At 46.6% G+C, this 20,445-nt stretch overlaps 1 protein-coding gene across 3 annotated transcripts in view; it reads right to left on the bottom strand.

Moving 5' to 3' along the window:
* LOC121326071 (C-type lectin domain family 4 member A-like) overlaps positions 1 to 19,583 on the bottom strand; it is a 39,942-nt gene extending 20,359 nt beyond the window's left edge. For 2 of the 3 annotated variants that reach the window (XM_041269224.1, XM_041269222.1), the window contains exons 1-5: positions 19,440 to 19,583; positions 13,213 to 13,302; positions 12,663 to 12,758; positions 12,326 to 12,427; positions 2,771 to 2,845 (exon numbers count right to left, since the gene is read on the bottom strand). In XM_041269224.1, the coding sequence (XP_041125158.1) occupies positions 2,771 to 2,845; positions 12,326 to 12,427; positions 12,663 to 12,758; positions 13,213 to 13,302; positions 19,440 to 19,521 (445 nt within the window). In that variant the 5' untranslated portion in view covers positions 19,522 to 19,583. The remainder of the gene's footprint in view (positions 1 to 2,770; positions 2,846 to 12,325; positions 12,428 to 12,662; positions 12,759 to 13,212; positions 13,303 to 19,439) is intronic. The other variant, XM_041269223.1, reaches the window with a different exon arrangement.
* Positions 19,584 to 20,445: the final 862 nt, after the last annotated feature.

Consider the following 20,445-nt stretch of genomic DNA (forward strand, 5'->3'; position numbering starts at 1 on the left):
GGCCTTGTAAATAGCATACGCCCTCTTGCTTTTCTCCTGTGAGTACACGTGTCCTCCTCGGGACTAGGCCTTGCCGTACTCCCGCTGTTGAGTGACCTTCCCAACGCGATCTCCTCCACAGGGCTAAGTGCTGACTACAGGTGTGTGTTGACCACGCAGTTAGGGTAGGCACATTGCGTAGCAGCCCCCAGGTGCTGCGGTACCATGACGCATGCATAACATGTGTAATTATTATCTCGGGGCACAGGTGCTTGTAAGCAACACATGGTGCCCAACACCTCAGTGGTAGTGCACAACAGCGTTGCACGGTACGCAGTGCACTTAGTTCCCTCAGTACTCGGTGTGTGCAGTACTCGGTACCCACAATGCAAGTGTGCACACGTGCTGATACCTCTACCACTCTAGTGTGATTACGCACGGTACACAGTTCATGTAGTGTACGGTACCTGGTGCGCACACCGTTTGGGATGCACAGTGTGCTAGTTGCGTAGGCACTGCTCAACCTAGCGTATAGCTCACAGTGCTTCGCAGTTCCCAGTCTAAACAGGGTACTTGGCACAAGGTGCGTAGGGTTAGTATCCTTGCTACAGTGCTAGTGGTTGTATACACTACATTGACACTCACCTGTGTTTGACACAGTGCAAGCAGTACCCCAGTATTAATGCACAAGGCCAGGCCTATGTTGAGGTCTCATCCCTGTACGGCCTGCAATGCCAGCATCCCGCAGGAGGACAAGCACACCCCCTGCGTGCGCTGTTTGGGCGTACCACATGCCACCATGGTCCTCGAGAAGGACTGGGCATGTAGCTTCTGTGAGGCCCTTCAGCCCCGACTTAAAGAGGCTTGGTTAGAGAGAGCCAGAAGGACAAGCTCTGCATCCTCCATGGCCGGACCGTCAACGGCTCGGGACATCCCAGACAACCTGTCCCAGGAAACCCTATCAGGCATTCTCAATGTGCAAGCCGCCCGCAATTGCTCCCCATCTCCGCAAGCGAGACCGGTGAAGCACTCAAAGCAGGCGAGGGATATTTTGGACCTCAAAGCCCAGATGACCGAGGTCTTGGAGCTCTTGGCTAGACAGGTGCACAGACCCCTGTCCAGGTCCCGCAGCCCCGCTTGCCATACCTCCCCTCTCCCAAGGGAGTGCAGGAGGGATGGGCAGGGTCGTCCCACCTGGTACAGGAGGACACGCTGTCCATAGCAGCCTCTGGTGACGGGCTTTTTTCTCCTCAGAGATGCAAGTGGTTGAGACTCTTGCCAAGGAAGAGCCTGGTTCTGAGAGTGTCTCAGAAGCCAGTATCACTCCCATGTCCAGCTCGATCTCGACACTCATGGGACGTGCTGCAGCTTTGCTGCAGATCCCCTGAACGACAGTGGCTAAACAACGCTGGTTCATTTTCTGGAAGCAGGCACTGGCTCCCCGCCCCCAGAGGTTCCCGGCCTTCCTAGATTTTTTGGAGGCTGTACGCTCCTCCAGGGACCACCTGGCCTCGGGACCCAGTGTGATGAAACAGGCCCCATCGCTTGCCTCCTTGGAGGGCGCAGACAAGCTTGGCCTGGCGGGGTTCCCCTCAGTAGACTGCACCATCGTGGCCCTGGTTAAGGGCCCGCTGGTGGGTGGTCTTATTAATGACCCGGCGTGCCTGAACCCTCAATGCAGGGTGATGGAAACACATTTAAAACAAACCTAAACAGCAGAAGCGCGGGCAGCTCGCTTGGCTAATACAGCAAGTGTGCTGACTGCGTATTTGGACAGTGTACTACGCGAGGCCCCGCTCCCCAAGCCTGTGGCCACAGAGCTGCGCCTCCTGTCCAGCACACTGCTACAAATCTCCAGTCTCCAAGGGCAAGCATGCAAGAGATGTTGCATGCTTGCCTTTTAACAAATGACAGTACTCTGTTTTAGTAAGGAAGCAAGTACCACTGTTTTTAGGCTTTTATAGTGCTCTGAAATATTAGGTGTATTTAATGTTTAAATAGGTCTGCAAAATGTCTGTGAAATCCTAATTATAATCCCAATCCTAATTGGATGACTTGACCATGGGCATATGATTGAATCAGTCCCCCCCCCCCCCCCCCCCCCCACTGCGTTCGGTACTTGCACTTTTTTGCTTTTTAGTGACAAGCTTGTCAACAACACCAGCCACCATGACACTTCGATAGAGCTGAACACAGAGGCGCAAGCACCAAGAATGACTGCAGGTTAACGTGATTGGATAGTTGCATAGGTGCAATGCAAACACTCAAACAACACACCCTAAACCAGTACAGTATGCTGTTGCACTGCAAGACAGTACAGCAGCCACATATGCGAAATTTCACATCAATTTAAAAAAAAGTCACATTTAGCGCCTGGGTTTTCAATGTTTACTCTAAAAATCAAGACAAGTCAGGACCCCTAATATCGGGACGATCCTAATTTTATCGGGACATTTGGTCACCCTACCTATGGTACGCACAGTGTGCAACGTGTGTACGTCTGCGGGCGAAAACGAGCGCTCACCTGTGGAGTTGAAAGAAAATCCCACAACCCTGATTATTGTTTGATGATCTCAATATTATAAAGCCTGTTGTATGTCATCACCACCTTCAGTGCTGCCATATACTGTATATAGCGGCTGCTTTTCATTGTTTTCAGTGGCTACTGGCCTATAATAATCCAGTAGCTCTGAACAAAAAAGGGTACAAAATAAAATGCTGACATGTAAATCAATTACTTTAGATCTAATGTTAAAAAAAAAGATTGAATAGAATCTGAAACAGCACTCACCTGTGTCTGTGTAGTTCCTTTCCAGTTCTGAATACTGGGACTGAAGTTTGAGGTTCTTGGTCTGGAAGTTAGAAACTGCAATGGCGAATGCTTTTGTCAAACAGCTGCACACAAACCCTACTGTCTGTATACACAAGCTTACTGTGACACAGATCCATAATCACTGATGAATAGGTATGATATAGTAAGCTGGTTTTACCTGTTATGTTTTACCAGGGAAAACAGTGCTCTGTACACACAGCTTTCATTAAAAAAAACAACTTGACATTAATGAAACTGTTCTGGACTGGCGTGGCTTCTTTATTAACAGTGTATTAAATTAGAATGAGTGAATACCAAACTGTATTTAATTCTTCAAAACAGTCTCTGAATAGTATTTGGAAAGATGGACACCATATCATGTCATTTGACTTTGGTTTCCGGATGAAAAAGACCTAATGCTTTGAGATACTGACTTCATACTTGGCACACATATAGTACTCTGTGATTCCCAAAATTGATCATGGGTATCGTTCAAGTAAAAGTAACCGTTTTTGTGTATTTTTTCTTCAAAGCCTCATATCTTATGAACATTTGAGGTAGTGATTTCATATTTTCAAGGTTACATAAACTCTGCATGCTTAATGTGTTGGTGCCATATTGAGGCCATGTGACTTCTGAGGTTACAGCTATGTAGAGACTTTACACTTTGAGCTACTGTCTTAATGTCTGGTACACAGCTGGATTCTTTGATTCTCTTACTTGCGTTCCATTAGCTCTGATGTCCATTAAAAATGTCCAATTGCTTTAATCCCTGACCATATCACATATTTTGACATTGGGTCTGTGGCAGAGCAAAGCTCTGCCCTTTAAATTGGCAGGGATGGGGTTAACTTCCCCTACCTGCCTGGGTTTATTATGTTCAGGTGGCTGGGGTTGATTAGTTGATTAGGTTGATTAACGATCAATCAGCGCCCAGCCACCTGATATAAAAGGAGGCCTCTGCTTCTCATTTGGAGGGAGGGAGCTGAGGAAGCAGGTTGGTTTTTTTTGGTTGTTTGGAGAGCTTGAATCCAGTGAAGGCATTGCCCAGCCTGGAGATTGTTATTTTTGTAAATTTTGCTTTTTGTCTTTCTTTGTGTTTAAATTGTTTTGTTTTGGCCCTTGTGCCCTTTCATTTTGTGTTTATTTATAATAAAATAGTTATTTTTTTGAACTGCAGTCTGTCTCTGGGCCTCTATCCACTCGCCAGCCTGCCACATTTGGTGTCAAAGTGGGATAGCGCCACCTAGAGGCTCAGAGCAGTATTTTTGTTTTGTTTTGTGGAATTTTTGGGATAATTTTTTTTTTTTTTTAAAAAAAATGGGAAAGAAGAGCAGACAGCGGCAAAGGCAGGAAAAGCAGCAGCAGCTGAAGAAATGTAAGCTGCTGCAGCCACCGCTGGAGGACCCGGCCAGCCTCTTCCCCTGGTGTTCCTGGTGTGGGAAGGAGGACCATCGTTGGCGGTCCTGCCCAGACGTGCCACCGGCAAACTGGTGTGGCCGGTGTGAGGAGGACGGCCACAACTGGGCAGGATGCCCCTACAACCAGGCCCAGGAAGAGGTGCCGTGTTCACCCCGGGCATCAGGGGCCACCCCACTACCTCCAGCACCACCACCTTCACCACCGGGAGATCTGGGACTGGTTGATGCACCCTGAGGCAGACCTCGTCCACGATCTCCCCATAGTTATCAACACGCTGTGGCGTCGAGATGGGGAGAGGTGGGAACAGTGGGAGGAACAGCACCACCCGGCCTCCTTCCCAGAGGTTGCCCTCATGGTGGTTAATTACCTGGCGGTAGACATGGGAGATGCCCCGGTCACTCCAATAAAGAGGGGTGAGCCGCCTTCCCGAGAGCCAGAGAGGGGTGAGCCGCCTTCCCGAGAGCCAGAGAGGGGTGAGGAGCTGCCGTCGTCCCCAGAGCCAGAGAGGGGTGAGGAGCTGCCGTCGTCCCCAGAGCCAGAGAGGGAGGAGGAGCTGCCGTCGTCTCCCAGAGCCAGAGAGGGAGGAGGAGCTGCCGTCGTCCCAGAGCCAGAGAGGGAGGAGGATCTGCCGTCGCTCCCAGAGCCAGAGAGGGAGGAGGAGCTGCCGTCGCTCCCAGAGCCAGAGAGGGGTGAGGAGCCGCCGTCGCTCCCAGAGCCAGAGAGGGAGGAGGAGCCGCCGTCGCTCCCAGAGCCAGAGAGGGAGGAGGAGCCGCCGTCGCTCCCAGAGCCAGAGAGGGAGGAGGAGCCGCCGTCGCTCCCAGAGCCAGAGAGGGAGGAGGATCTGCCGTCGCTCCCAGAGCCAGAGAGGGAGGAGGATCTGCCGTCGCTCCCAGAGCCAGAGAGGGGTGAGGAGCCGCCGTCGCTCCCAGAGCCAGAGAGGGAGGAGGAGCCGCCGTCGCTCCCAGAGCCAGAGAGGGGTGAGGAGCCGCCGTCGCTCCCAGAGCCAGAGAGGGAGGAGGAGCCGCCGTCGCTCCCAGAGCCAGAGAGGGGTGAGGAGCCGCCGTCGCTCCCAGAGTCAGAGAGGGGTGAGGAGCCGCCGCCGCTCTCAGAGCATGAGAGGGAGGAGCCGCCGCCGCCGATTTCAGAGCCCGAGAGGGAGCCGCCGCCGCCGCTCTCAGAGGCCGAGAGGGAGGAGCCGCCGCTGCTCTCAGAGCCCGAGAGGGAGGAGCCGCCTCCGCCACCAGAGGGAGCCGGGCCGCCGCCGCCGCCTCCGCCACCAGAGGGAGCCGGGCCGCCGCCGCCGCCTCCGCCACCAGAGGGAGCCGGGCCGCCGCCGCCGCCTCCGCCACCAGAGGGAGCCGGGCCGCCGCCGCCGCCGCCGCCACCAGAGGGAGCCGGGCCGCCGCCGTCGCCGTGCTACCTTGGAGATTCGGGGCCCCCTCAACCAAAGAACGCTTGGGGGCTCCGACATCAACCCCGCCCACCACCACCCACCATAACAGCCCACCCAAGGGACATAATTGGACTCTTGGGGGGAAGGGGGTGGGGAGGGTGGGGGGAAGGGGGGAGTTGGCCGATTGCGGCCGGTGTACGTTGTACATGGGGGGAGGTGTGTGGCAGAGCAAAGCTCTGCCCTTTAAATTGGCAGGGATGGGGTTAACTTCCCCTACCTGCCTGGGTTTATTATGTTCAGGTGGCTGGGGTTGATTAGTTGATTAGGTTGATTAACGATCAATCAGCGCCCAGCCACCTGATATAAAAGGAGGCCTCTGCTTCTCATTTGGAGGGAGGGAGCTGAGGAAGCAGGTTGGTTTTTTTTGGTTGTTTGGAGAGCTTGAATCCAGTGAAGGCATTGCCCAGCCTGGAGATCTTATTTTTGTAAATTTTGCTTTTTGTCTTTCTTTGTGTTTAAATTGCTTTGTTTTGGCCTGTGATGAGTCAAAGGGTTTTCGGTCTGTGATTCAGCCTCCCGACAGTAGATGGCATCAAACCAACTCGGGACTTCCCTTACCAAGATCTCGTGACCATGGCAAAAGTCATCTTTTGAGGGGCGGCACCTTGGTGAGGGGCAGAAGTACGAGTATGTAACTTCCAGCCACTGGAGTCAAGTGAAGGAGAAGGACACGTGTCGGTTGGGGATTGGTGTTCCACTGACTACAGAGGCGGGACATTACATACTAAAGGGAACGTACTACTGTGTTCGGGGTTGGTCCGAAAGTAAAGTAGGAGGAGTAACGGGTGGAGGGAGAGTCTGGTTTTGTGCAGCAGGAATTTTTGAAACACTAACATTTCTTTTGTCTTTTTTTTGTTTATGTATGGTCACCACGAAGACAAATTAAAGACGAGTCATCACAGTTTGTTTTGGATTCCACCCCTGCACTCCTTCCCTCACACCATTTTGTTTTTCGTTTGTTATTTAATCCTTTTGTTGTGTATAGAAAATAAAAATAAATTATTTTATTTCTGTACACATAAATTACTGTCTGGACATTCCATTTAATACACTCTCGCCTCACACGTGGTGTCAGAAGTGAAAATGGATCCAGCTACAGTTTTGACAATGTTTAGGGAGCAGGAGGAGAAGCGAGAGGAGAGAGAGACACGGCACCTGGAACAGCTCGCCCAGTTCTTGGGACAGCTGGTAGAAAAACTATCAATATCAACATCAGAGAGAGCGGTTGCCCGGATGTTTGCAGCTCAGCCTAATCTTCAGAAGATGACCTCGGAAGATGATCCCGAGGCTTTCTTGATTACTTTTGAGAGAGTGGCAGAGGCTGCAGAGTGGCCTAGGGAACACTGGGCCATGAAATTGGCACCCTGCCTGACAGGGGAAGCTCAGGCAGCGTATCGAGCCCTGACGGCCACGAATGCAGGGGACTATGTTAAAGTTAAAGAAGCCATTCTCTCACGCCTCGGGATCACGGAGGAAACATACCGGCGCCGTTTTCGGGAATACCAGCTGTCCAAGGGGATGCGGCCCCGGGTTGCGGGACAATATCTTTTAGATCAGTGCACCCGGTGGCTGCGGCCAGAAGAACATACACCCCAAGAACTGGTGCAGAAAATAGTTATAGAACAGTTTGCGTCTATACTACCGCCAGGGAATCGAGAGTGGATTAAGAGGAATAGACCTACCACTCTCGAGGATGCCCTCCTCCTGGCGGAGGCCTACGAAGACGCAAACGAAGGTGCCGGGTCAGACCCCACTCCTGCCCCTAAACTAACTCGGACCAACCAACCAATGAAGCCCAGAGGGGGTAACCGGACCTTCAGACCATGGAGGTCGAGGTTAGCCCCATCCTGGGCGAGAGAGAATCCCCCTAACCTGCCGGTCGCGGACTCGCAGGACAGATTAACTCCGTTGATGCCTCCTAACCAAGTGTGCTACCAATGTAATGAGCCTGGACACATTGCCAGGAATTGTCCAGTAATAAAGGTGGACCTGGCGACAAGATCCTGGTCAGCAGTAACAGGTAGGAACACTGGGGAATGTCGGGAGGGCCCTTATCAGTTAAGAGTACAGGTCGGGGGAAAGAGTACTTACGCATTTGCGGACTCTGGGTGTGCACAAACATTGATTCGGCAAGCTCTCTTGGATGGGGTAGCCTGGGAGCCACAGGGTAAAGTGGCTATCTCCTGTATTCATGGAGAAACTCGGGTTTATCCCACCACTAAAGTTAGACTTATTGTAGGTGATTATTCAGCTTGCGTTAAAGTGGCTGTAGCGCAATGTTTACCATACCCTGTTCTCCTGGGAAGAGACTGGCCGTTTTTTGATCGTATTTTAGGTCGGGAAATGGTCTTAGTTTCTACCAGGGGACAATTAAAGCAACAGGAGAAAACAATTGGCGAGATTTTTCCGTTGCAATCCGACCTGTTTAACCCTAAAATCCGCCCAAGAAAAACAAAAAGAGAGCGTCGGGTGGAAAAATATGAGGGAACTCTGAGACGACAAGGGGAGGGGTCTGACACAAAAGTAAACCAATCGCTGAAACGGCAAGGAAAGGGAGTAGGTATTCAGTGTAACCGGGGCTGCGAGGTTACTGAGGTGGAAGGTCATGTAATAAAAGACACTCCTCTCTGTGTACCTAACCATTGGGACCGAGATATTGACTTGGGATATGAACAACAAAATGATCCCACGTTACAGTATGCTTGGAAACGGGTTAGATATATCGAGGGGAAGGATATGCAGGAAGGACAACCGGTGGTATTTCCGCATTTTTCTGTATCTGGGCACTTATTATATAGAATAACCCGGGCTCCCGGGACGGGACAGCTCGTAAAACAGTTATTGGTTCCTAGGCCTTTTCAGTCAGAAGTCATGAGATTGGCGCATGACATTCCATTTTCAGGTCATTTGGGAACTGAAAAGACTCAGGAACGAATTCTGGCCCGGTTTTTTTGGCCTGGGGTTTATGGTCTGGTGCGGAAGTATGTATCGGAGTGTCCTGAATGTCAATTAGCTGCCCCTAAGTCAGTTCGCCCCGCACCTCTGGTTCCACTTCCAATTATTGGGGTACCGTTTGAAAGGATTGGTGTAGATTTAGTAGGCCCTCTGGAGGGAACAGAGTCAGGATATCGGTATATTTTAGTAGTAGTGGACTACGCAACGAGATATCCAGAAGCTGTTCCCTTACGCTCTATGAATGCAATAGCTGTAGCGAATGAATTGGTAAAAATATTCTCTAGGGTGGGAATCCCGAAAGAAATTCTCACTGATCAGGGCACTAATTTTATGTCAGACTGTATTCAGCAACTATATAAATTATTGAAAATTCGTTCAATTAGAACCTCAGTTTTTCATCCACAAACGGATGGGCTTGTTGAACGATTTAATCAGACTTTGAAAAATATGTTGCGCCGCTTTGTAGATCAAGAAAAACGCAATTGGGCTAAACTGCTTCCCTACTTGCTCTTTGCAGTTCGCGAGGTACCACAATCCTCAACGGGGTTTTCCCCGTTTGAGCTCTTGTACGGTCGGCAGCCGCGGGGTATCTTGGATCTCATAAGAGAAGGCTGGGAAGAACAGTCAAAGGAGTCTAAAAATGTAGTAAAATACGTGTTGCAGTTACGCGATCGCTTAGAATTAGTCGGTCGATTGGCACATGACAATCTCAAAGCGGCACAGCAGAAGCAGCAACAAAGCTACAATAAAAATGCAAGAATTCGGAACTTTCGACCTGGAGATAAAGTGTTGTTATTGTTGCCCTCATCGGAATCTAAGTTGTTTGCTAAATGGCAGGGTCCCTTTCAGGTTATTCGAGCAATTGGTAAAGTCAATTATGAGATCCGACAGCCTGGGCGTCGGAAAGAAAGTCAAATTTATCATGTTAATCTCCTGAAACCGTGGAAAGAACGGGAAGTCCATTTTATATCTCCTGTACAGGAGGGAGAGGATTTTGGACCCTCAATTGAGTCAGAGTCAGCAATTGAGGTCCCGATGGGGGAACAATTAACTCCTGATCAGCGTGAAGAGGTAAGCAATCTAATTAAAATGTTCAGTGATGTGTTTTCTAACGTGCCTGGAAGAACGCATTTGATCGAACATGCTATTATCACTCCGCCAGGTCTAAGAGTTAGACAGAGACCGTATCGCATTCCAGAGAGTCGGAGAGATTCTGTTCGAAGGGAGGTGGAGTGTATGTTGAAACTTGGGGTAATTGAACCTTCCCGAAGTGAGTGGTGTAGCCCAATAGTACCAATAGACAAGCCAGATGGGTCACTACGATTATGTATCGATTTTAGGAGGGTGAATGCTATCTCCAAGTTTGATGCATATCCCATGCCTCGAGTAGATGAACTCTTAGACAAACTGGGGCAAGCTCGGTTTATTTCAACTCTGGATCTGACGAAAGGATATTGGCAAATTCCATTAACGAAAGCCTCTCGTGAGAAAACGGCATTTTCAACCCCAGAGGGTCTTTTTCAATTTTGTACTATGCCGTTCGGACTTCATGGAGCGCCTGCTACTTTTCAGAGACTAATGGACAGGGTTTTACAACCTCATCGAGAGTATGCAGCTGCGTATATCGATGATGTAGTCATTTATAGTTCTTCCTGGAGAGAACATTTGACTAGATTAGAAGCCGTCTTACAGTCTCTGAGGAGGGCGGGGCTCACAGCGAACATGGCAAAGTGCGCTATTGGAAAAGAAGAAACTAAATATTTAGGTTTCATAATGGGTAAGGGTAGAGTGAAACCGTTGGTTTCAAAAGTCCAGGCTTTGTTGGATTCACCGGTACCTACCACGAAAACCCAGGTGAGATCACTGTTAGGGTTGGCTGGTTATTACCGCCGCTTTATTCCACACTTTTCCACTATAGCCGCCCCTCTCACTGATCTCACTAAAAAGAACGCTCCAAATAAAATTAAGTGGAGTGCAGAGTGTCAGACAGCCTTTGAATCTATTAAAACTAATTTGAGTCAGGCCCCAGCATTAATAAGCCCGGATTTCAGCCGAGAGTTCGTCCTGCAGACAGATGCATCGCAGACTGGTCTGGGGGCGGTTCTGTCCCAGGAGAGAGATGGTGTAGAACACCCGATACTATACATCAGTCGGAAGTTACTGCCCAGAGAACAGAGGTATTCGGTAGTGGAGAAAGAATGCCTGGCAGTGAAATGGGCAGTGGAATCTTTAAAATACTATCTTCTGGGACGACCCTTTGTACTCATCACAGATCACGCTTCTTTAAAGTGGTTAGACACGATGAAGGATTCAAACGCTAGGATTACGCGGTGGTACCTGGCGCTCCAACCCTTCGCCTTTCAAATAAGGTATCGTGCGGGTAAGTTACATCAAAATGCTGATTTTTTTTTCCCGGGAGGGAGGTAAAAGGGAAGGGTTAGAGGTTTCCGAGTGTTCCTTCGGCTCCACTCTGAGGGGTGGGATATGTGATGAGTCAAAGGGTTTTCGGTCTGTGATTCAGCCTCCCGACAGTAGATGGCATCAAACCAACTCGGGACTTCCCTTACCAAGATCTCGTGACCATGGCAAAAGTCATCTTTTGAGGGGCGGCACCTTGGTGAGGGGCGGAAGTACGAGTATGTAACTTCCAGCCACTGGAGTCAAGTGAAGGAGAAGGACACGTGTCGGTTGGGGATTGGTGTTCCACTGACTACAGAGGCGGGACATTACATACTAAAGGGAACGTACTACTGTGTTCGGGGTTGGTCCGAAAGTAAAGTAGGAGGAGTAACGGGTGGAGGGAGAGTCTGGTTTTGTGCAGCGGGAATTTTTGAAACACTAACATTTCTTTTGTCTTTTTTTTGTTTATGTATGGTCACCACGAAGACAAATTAAAGACGAGTCATCACAGTTTGTTTTGGATTCCACCCCTGCACTCCTTCCCTCACACCATTTTGTTTTTCGTTTGTTATTTAATCCTTTTGTTGTGTATAGAAAATAAAAATAAATTATTTTATTTCTGTACACATAAATTACTGTCTGGACATTCCATTTAATACACTCTCGCCTCACACGGCCCTTGTGCCCTTTCATTTTGTGTTTATTTATAATAAAATAGTTATTTTTTTGAACTGCAGTCTGTCTCTGGGCCTCTATCCACTCGCCAGCCTGCCACAGGGTCTTTTATAATTGTGAAACAGAGAGGCTGTATTCTATGATTCTCTCAATAAAGTTCCATTACAGCTGGTGTCCAGTAGAAATGAACATTATCTCTGTCACATTGTTTTTAACCTCTGGACGTGATGCACTGAATCAATGAATGATACAGATCTTTTTCACATTTCCATATTACTACTTAATATTTACAACCTATTCAGTCTGACATGACAAACCCCTTTCCATTACGGGACTGGGGATGCTTTGTTGTTGTTTATAATTTCTAGTTTCCTCTTTATTTTGAATTCCAGCTTCTGCAATGACTCCAGAGCTACTTCAGAACTGAACCCTGCAACATGTAAGGCATTGCGGACAATTGTGAAAAAATAATATTCTTCAATGAGTTCTAAAACCCAGGACTGGCTGCAGGGCTGCTGTGAGTTTCTAACCCTGTTATTGAATCTGTCAAAACAACTCACTGCCTTTGAATTCTGCACACTGCTGTATTATGGATAATGTGTACATGGTGTGTTGTGTGCAATACTCACTGTAGACTGAGAGGAATATAATGGCAGCCACTGAGAGAGTGCACAGTCCTGCCAGGACCAATGCAGACCATCTGTATGGAGAAGTTTTACCAGCAATGGGGTCTGAGGGGAGACAGCACAGCATTGATTCACAGACAGTATCGACAGACACATCACAGAACTCCTGTAGTTACAGTCTCTGTTGGGTTCAAGTCTGTTAGCAACATGCATTCCTAAAATATAAAATCTGAGCTACCAGAATCATGACATTCATACATATGGAAGATAGGGGCGTATTGAAAAACAAACCGATCAAATATCAAGCAGTTCTCTTGCTTTAACTCCTCAGTGATCTCACCCGCTGTGTTACTGGAGGCTGCTTGCTGTTGCTGGCGGCTCGCAGCGTCTCCAAACTTCACTGTAGCGTAGGTGACATCATCTTCCTTTCCTGCTTCTGAAAAAAATAAGAATTGAAGGTTTCACCAGTACATTCATGAGTGTTCCCCCAGCAAATAATCTTCAGTCAGCTGCCTAAGTAAAGCACACTCCAGTGAAGTGAACACCCTGGCCCTCCAACAGTATGGATGGAAATTCTTTCAGCACTGCCTGATTGCGTTGATTTCAAGATCAAAAACATGAAAAAGATTCCACATGACCAACACTCAACAAATGGACATAAGTACAGGTGGACGAACAGTGAAAATGTGTGACATGATAGGATCAAATGTAAAGATAGCTGCACATTGTGATAATAACAAATTGCAACGCAATTGACTCTCCAGATAAAAACAGGTTCTCCATGACTGTATATTCCTGATGATGACTCCTCAGTGATGTCACATGCATCTGTATGTGCTTTAAATGCAGGCTGTGGTGGCTTTGCTATTTGAACTCCTCAGTGATCTCACCCGCTGTGCTGCTGGAGGCTGCTTGCTGTTTCTGGCGGCTCGGAGCTTCTCCAAACTTCACTGTAGCGTAGGTGACATCATCTTCCTTTCCTGTTTGGGATGATGAAGGAGAATTGAAGATTTCACCAGCACAGTAGACTCTGGGTGACATTTTCCTGATAGTAAAGCTTCAGCACTGGCTGATATTTTCACATTTCAGAATTCACCTATAGGAGTGGGGGAGATTATTATTTATTAATTCTAAATTCAAAGAACATAAACTTCACTGTGCCAAGAATCTCTCCAAAGGTGTTAAAATCTATGTAAGATTTATCAAATTATTTGTTCATCTACAAGCACCTATGTCTAACACATACACTACCGGTCAAAGGTTTTAGAACACACCCATTTTTCCAGTTTTTATTGAAATTTAAGCAGTTCAAGTCCATTGAATAACCTGAAATGGTACAAAGGTAAGCGGTAAACTGCCAGAGGTTAAAAAAAAAAAGTTTAGGTTACCAAAAACTGAAAAATAATGTACTTACTGTTGTTCTGCAGCAATGGAAGTAAAAAAAAAGCCTTGAAAGTTGATGCTAACAATTCCTACAGGTGTCCCAACTTTTGTTGATTACTTATTCTGTCTGTATAAAAGCAGTGTTGGAGCAGACTGTGTTACTACACCCTCTTAAGCATTATTTGGACAGTATTGTACTGCAGGAAGTAGTATATTGCTATCATAATGGCGAGAGAAAGGCAATTAACAAAGGAAGACAGACAGACCATTATAACCCTGTGACAAAGTGCCTGCCCCTGTGTGTATTTTCTGTTACATGTTGCGTGTGGTGTGTTAAATGTTGGTATATAGTCATTGGTACACGGGATATAAATGGGTCTGTGTAACACAAGTGTTTAAAATGTATATGTGTATTTAGGCACGAGGATTGCACAGCACTTCACGTGCAAGTAAAACGTAAATAATATGTAAGCACGGGGAATTGCACTTTATTAGTTCACGTGCAGTTGTACCGCGACTCCAATTGAATGATTGATTAGAAATCTAGTCACGGTACAGCTGCATAAAAGCTGCATGTTTTCACCCACTCGGGGTTGTGTGTTCGGTGAGTGGAGAAAGGGATTGGAGACGGAGGTAATAGTAATAATTGTGATTATTATTAAGTAAAATAAAAAATGTCTGTATAGTCCGTTTTGTTTGTCTCTTTTGTTTTGGCAAATGTGCCGTGTCTGGTATTTTTGTTTGTTACACCCTTTTATTTTCTGTTCTGTTTATTCATTAAATGCTGAGCTCCACCAAACTCCACCTCTCTGTTGCTTATTTCCTGGCTCTGGTCTGATGCCACCCACTCAGGCCATCTTTGTGACACGTAATGTTAGAGTGGGATTACCAGAGCCTGCTAGACGCAGACCAGAGCAGGAACAGCAATTTCTTGTTTAAACAAACAAACAAAAACAAAAAAAAAGTCAGAAGACGCTGCCAGGCTGAGGGACTGGATCTGGGACAATGCTGGGCTGGAGGCACTGTCCATGCCCATAGCCATCCGGGTCCTGTGGCTGATGGACAGGGAGCGATGGGAAGCATATGAGAGGGAACACACCCCAAACTCCCTGGAGGAAGGTGTGGAGTTTGTCCTCTGCTACCTGGAGGCAATTATAAATAGAACAGCAGCCCAGGTAGCAGGGTCTCCAGCGCCCAGGCAGGGGGACCGTGGGGATCCAAAGCCCGAGAGGGAGCTGTTCCCATCTCCACCAGCAGAGGGTGAGTGCCTGCTGGGATCACTTCCCCTACCGTCACCACCTGGAGAAGAGGAGCAGGTGCTTCCTCTGCCTCCATCAACTTCCCCTGCAAGTGAGGGAGAGCCGCACCAGTCCCCTGCAAGTGAGGGAGAGCCGCACCAGTCCCCTGCAAGTGAGGGAGAGCCACACCAGTCCCCTGTAATAAGGGTAGACTACATGCCGCTCCAACCTCCGCCACCAGGAGACTATACGCCGCTCCCACCTCCGCCGCCAGAAGACTACATGCCTCCGCCACCTCCATCAGCAGGAGCAGAGCAGCAGGAGCTGTCTCTGCGTCCGACACCTTCACCGGCAGGAGATTACATGCCTGCACCACCTCTACCGGCAGGAGCAGTGCAGCAGGAGCTGCCTCTGCCTCCACCACCTCCATCAGCAGGAGCAGAGCAGCAGGAGCTGTCTCTGCGTCCGACACCTTCACCGGCAGGAGATTACATGCCTGCACCACCTCCACCGGCAGGAGCAGTGCAGCAGGAGCTGCCTCTGCCTCCGCCACCTCCATCAGCAGGAGCAGAGCAGCAGGAGCTGCCTCTGCCTCCTCCACCAGCAGAGGGTGAATGCCTGCTGGGTCCCTGTCCACCAGCAGAGGGCCCTTGCACAGGCTGCTGAGGGAAGCACGGGGGAGAACTGCCCAGCCGCAGTGGCCGAGAAGAGGGCCAACACCCACACCCCAACTTGTCCTGACTCCCTGCCTCGCTTCACCCAAGGATGCCTGCCATGCTTCGCCCAAGGATGCCTGCCTCGCTTTGCCCAAGGATGCCTGCCTCGCTTCACCCAAGGATGCCTGCCACGCTTCGCCCAAGGATGCCTGCCATGCTTCGCCCAAGGATGCCTGCCATGCTTCGCCCATGGATGCCTGCCTGGCATCGCCTGGGGCTGCCTGTTGCTTTGCATTGTCTGGGGTTGCCTGTCGCTCCCCATCACCTGGGGTTGCCTGTCGCTCCGCATCACCTGGGGTTGCCTGTCGCTCCGCATCGCCTGGGGTTGCCTGTCGCTCCGCATCGCCTGGGGTTGCCTGTCGCTCCGCATCGCCTGGGGTTGCCTGTCGCTCCGCATCGCCTGGGGTTGCCTGTCGCTCCGCATCGCCTGGGGTTGCCTGTCGCTCCGCATCGCCTGGGGTTGCCTGTCGCTCCGCATCGCCTGGGGTTGCCAGCCGCTCCGCATCGCCTGGGGTTGCCAGCCGCTCTGCATCACCTGGGGTCACTGGAACCGCTTTGCCAGGGGTCAGTGTGGCCGGAGCCCACTTTTACATCTGAAATTTAAAACTGCCTCAGTTGACAAACGATTTACTTGACTAACTCAAAACTTCACAAGCATCATGCTTGACACTGTAGCAATACAATTGACTTTTAAGAAACTTCTGTTAAACCGAAATGGCATTGTGACGTATTTCTTCTTGAAACGTCCAAAATGTTCTTCTTTGGCACCATTGAAATAATTGATCTGACACTTGACAGATATTATCAGCATCCAAACCTGCTTGCAAAGCAGAAGCTGCTGTGATACAATTCAATATTAAAATGGCAGCCGCAAATTTCACCAAAACGTGCCCTTAAAAGCAGACTGCTTTTATTTGAAAACAGTGTGACCAATAGACTCCAAACTTGTTAATCATCGTTGTGGTGACAGTGGAATACAAATATGTTAAAATGGTTATGTTTCATAAAACAATATGGCTGCCACTCCTACATTTTCTTCTTATATTTAAACTGCTTAAGTTTAAAAATGGTTCACTTGATTAACTCCAAACTTGAAAACCATCGTGCCTGTGTAGGTAAAATTTACATTTTAAAAAATGGCATTTGTGCGTTAAACAAGATGGCCACCTGTGAACAGGATGGCTTTGTAGGGGTGATGTCAGACCAGAAATGCAGACTCCAAACAATTAGGAATGCGGTGAATCTGTGACGCTACAGCGTCCAGGGTTTTATTGCAAATAATAATCACAAACAAAAGGTTTTAAACAAAACACACAAAACAGGACATGGCACTTGAGGCCAAAATAAAAAGGTAAACAAATCGGACAACACTAAACAAGACAGTGGACAAACAGATGAACAAGTACCGTGCTGTCACTTCCAGCACACTGTAGCAATTGTTATTTTTAAACTTAAAAAAACTCCTCGCTCTCACCTTTCTCCACTCACGAACACACAACCCAGAGGGAGTGAAAACATGTAGCGTGAAGTGCTGTGCAATCCTCATGCCTAAATACAAAAATATACATTTTAAACACTTGTGCTCGCAACCCATATCCCATGTATTTTATACATAAACACCAACATTAAACACACTACATACAACATAAAACACTAATAAAGATAAAGGGCCGGGACACTCCGCCACACCACCTGATGCATTTTTTTAATAAAAAAACTTTCAAAATCTTCTTTTGTGGAACTGTTGGGAAGTTGCTGATTTTAAACTTGGCTTGTTGAGAACTAAACACGCGTAGACAGGTACTGATACTGGGGCTTGGGAGCCGTAAAACTGCCTGCCAGTTCTAGTTCTCATTTTTATGATGTTTACTTGTATTTATTTATGTTTCATACATGTTTTTAAGTTACTTAACTTCATTAACTTTTTGAAATGATGTCTTCTTGCCAGAGTTGTAATGACTTGAGTCAGTGACTTGACTCGGGTAACAATTTTTGGTGACTTGACTTGACTCGAGTCATTGTCATCAAATGACTCGATTCGAGTCCACGCAAGAAAAGACTCGACTTAAGTCTCTGCTCAAAAGACTTGACTCAAGTTCTGGCCCAAAAGTCTCCACTTGACCAAGTTAGTCTTTATGATAAAATAAATTGCACAATCAATTTTGTTTTCAGTAACCGCAACCCTTATTCTGATGAGTGAGAGGAACACGTGACAACATAAAGACAGAGAGTAGCGCGTCAGCAGCATGGAAGGTAAAACTAGAATACCTTTACTTGTCGAGATTGCAAAAACTATGGAGTAGACAAGTTTTTGTCTTTTATTTTCCAGAATCCTGAATTGAGTTAATCAGCTCTAGACATGTTTGACTTTACTTGGACTGTTCCTTTGTAGCTCCTCTATTTTATGCTTAGAAGCAAGATCTTGATATCAAATATCAAATTAAATGCCACAACATTCCTTTCATATGGTTAAGGTATCTGAAAAAAAATATCAGGGAGTTTCACTGTTGAGAAAAGGTGAAAAAACATTTGGACTGCAATTATTCAAATTATAAATAAATGGTTAAATACATTCTTTTGTTTCTGGTATCCATTACTGTACATTCGTCCCAATTGAACCTAGGTAAAAGGGCCTCTGTATTGTCAATAACAAAACCTTACAAATAGGCCAAGGAATCGGCAATTCACTGAAATGAAGACAAAACACAAGGCAGAAACCGTGGACCTTTAATGGTACACGTCATTGGGACAAGTATGACCACATTATTGTGCAGCTCAATTTTGTATTTTTAATTGAAATGGTCTTTTCTTTTTACTTGTAGGTTGCTAATCTCCTGTAAAATGAATCTGATTACATCAAACTGTCTTGAACTGTCAGAACTAATGACTCAAATTGACTTGAGCCAGATAGTGACTTGACTCGAGTCTTACCCCCCCCCCAGTGATTCGATTCCACTTGAGTCCCAACTTTTTTTAACTCGATTACAACACTGCTTCTAACTTTATTCATATTGATGTTAAACAAAAAAAAAAAAATTGCTTGGCTTTTGAAGCTCTGTATAACACTAGCCATGCCCTTTTTTTTTTTTTATGTCTGCTTCTTTGTTTGAATCACAGAAGAATTTGTGCAATTAAAAGCCAGACAGCAGTTCTCATTCCTTTAAAAGAACAATTATTACAGTACCCTACTTGGTTGGTTCTTTTCTCTTTGGCTTTTTGATTGATGAAAGCAGAGAAATATTATGTGTGGGGATTGCATTTCAGTATGCAGACTGAAGCATTTCAGCTGTTCCAACAGCTTTAGAACTGAAAAAAACTAAACAAAACGGGGTGCTGTCTTTGTTAAAAAGTTATTATACAATTAAACCATATGAAGTTCACTACAGTAGTAAAAGCAGAGCAAAATGGAAAAAGCATAGTGAAAGCATTGTAAAGCATAGCTAAGCATTGTAAAGAATAGTGAGGGTAACCTATGGTAAATTCACAGTATAACCATGGAAAAGAATGGTAAAACTGCAACACTATCCTGGTAAAGCTATATGGTTCTGTACAGTCCAGTGTGAACGTGTTAAATTATTAACTATATTCAAACCTGCTGTGTTTTGTATGCCTAATTCGGTGATTGATCAAGTAAAAACAGCATCTATATTTAAATTATGTTTAAGAAAAGCCAATAACCTTTATCGGGAGCTCTGAATAAGATGCCTTGATCATTCTTTTACCAAACTCAGTCTTTTAAAATGTGAAAATAATGAGTTTTAGGAAAGTATAAAACCTTACCTGCGTTGGTTTTATTAGCTGCTCGTTTGCCTTGATTCTTTTGAGAAAAGTCAACAGTGGAGTAGAGAACATCACTGGCCATCTTTCAGGGTTTGTGTGTGTCAATTTGAATTATCCAGTATAGCAGCCAATAGTGAGTGTACCAGATAGCGCATAGGAAGTCTTTGTTAATCACTTGTTCCGTTTTCTTTACCAGTTTTTATGTGCAAATGTAGACCATGAGAACACAGTTTGTTTGAAGAGGAAGTTTAAAAAGATTTGCAAAATAGACTTCCCTTTCTGCATTTCAATTACATTTAGTACATTCAATACTGTATGTCAACTTCCAAATTTAGATCTTTTATTTAACATCATGTAATGAAAGAAACTACAAAATTATGTCTACCGGAAGAATTAGGGATAGGAGTTTCACAGAAAATTTGGACGTAAATCATAGAACATTCACGGTCAATGCGTTCAAAATCACGGAAAAAATGACAGAGGGAGAATAAAGTCATGGGATAAATAAATAAATAAATAAATAAATTCAATAAATGTCTTTAATAAAAGCATATTGCGGCGTTGGTGCGCACAGGTTCAGCAAAGAAGCATGAGACAAGAAAATTAAATTTCAATTTGTTGCTTTATTTGTTCTGCAACGGTGACTACTGGCTAACAGTAGCATTTATCAGCGCTGAACTTAGCAGTGAATAAAGATGCAATCAGGAAAGGGTAAGAGACGGCAAGCGTAACACACTGGGGGAGAGAAACACACACGAGGATCACACAGAGGGTGTGGGCCTGACAAGAGACATGTACATTAACTTAAGTGCAACTGTACAACTATTAAACAACAAGTGGAACAATAATTTCAATTAAAAAACGTGGAAACTGTTCAATGTATATCCCGCAGCGAATGCTGGCAGTTAGTATAGTATAGTTGGTACACACGCACACAGACACACTGAATTCATAAACTGTTAACATAACTTTCACAAAGTATTTAATCGAAGAGCTTAGTTTGATA

This window comes from Polyodon spathula, chromosome 13 (genome assembly GCF_017654505.1).
Source record: "Polyodon spathula isolate WHYD16114869_AA chromosome 13, ASM1765450v1, whole genome shotgun sequence".
Taxonomy (NCBI): domain Eukaryota; kingdom Metazoa; phylum Chordata; class Actinopteri; order Acipenseriformes; family Polyodontidae; genus Polyodon; species Polyodon spathula.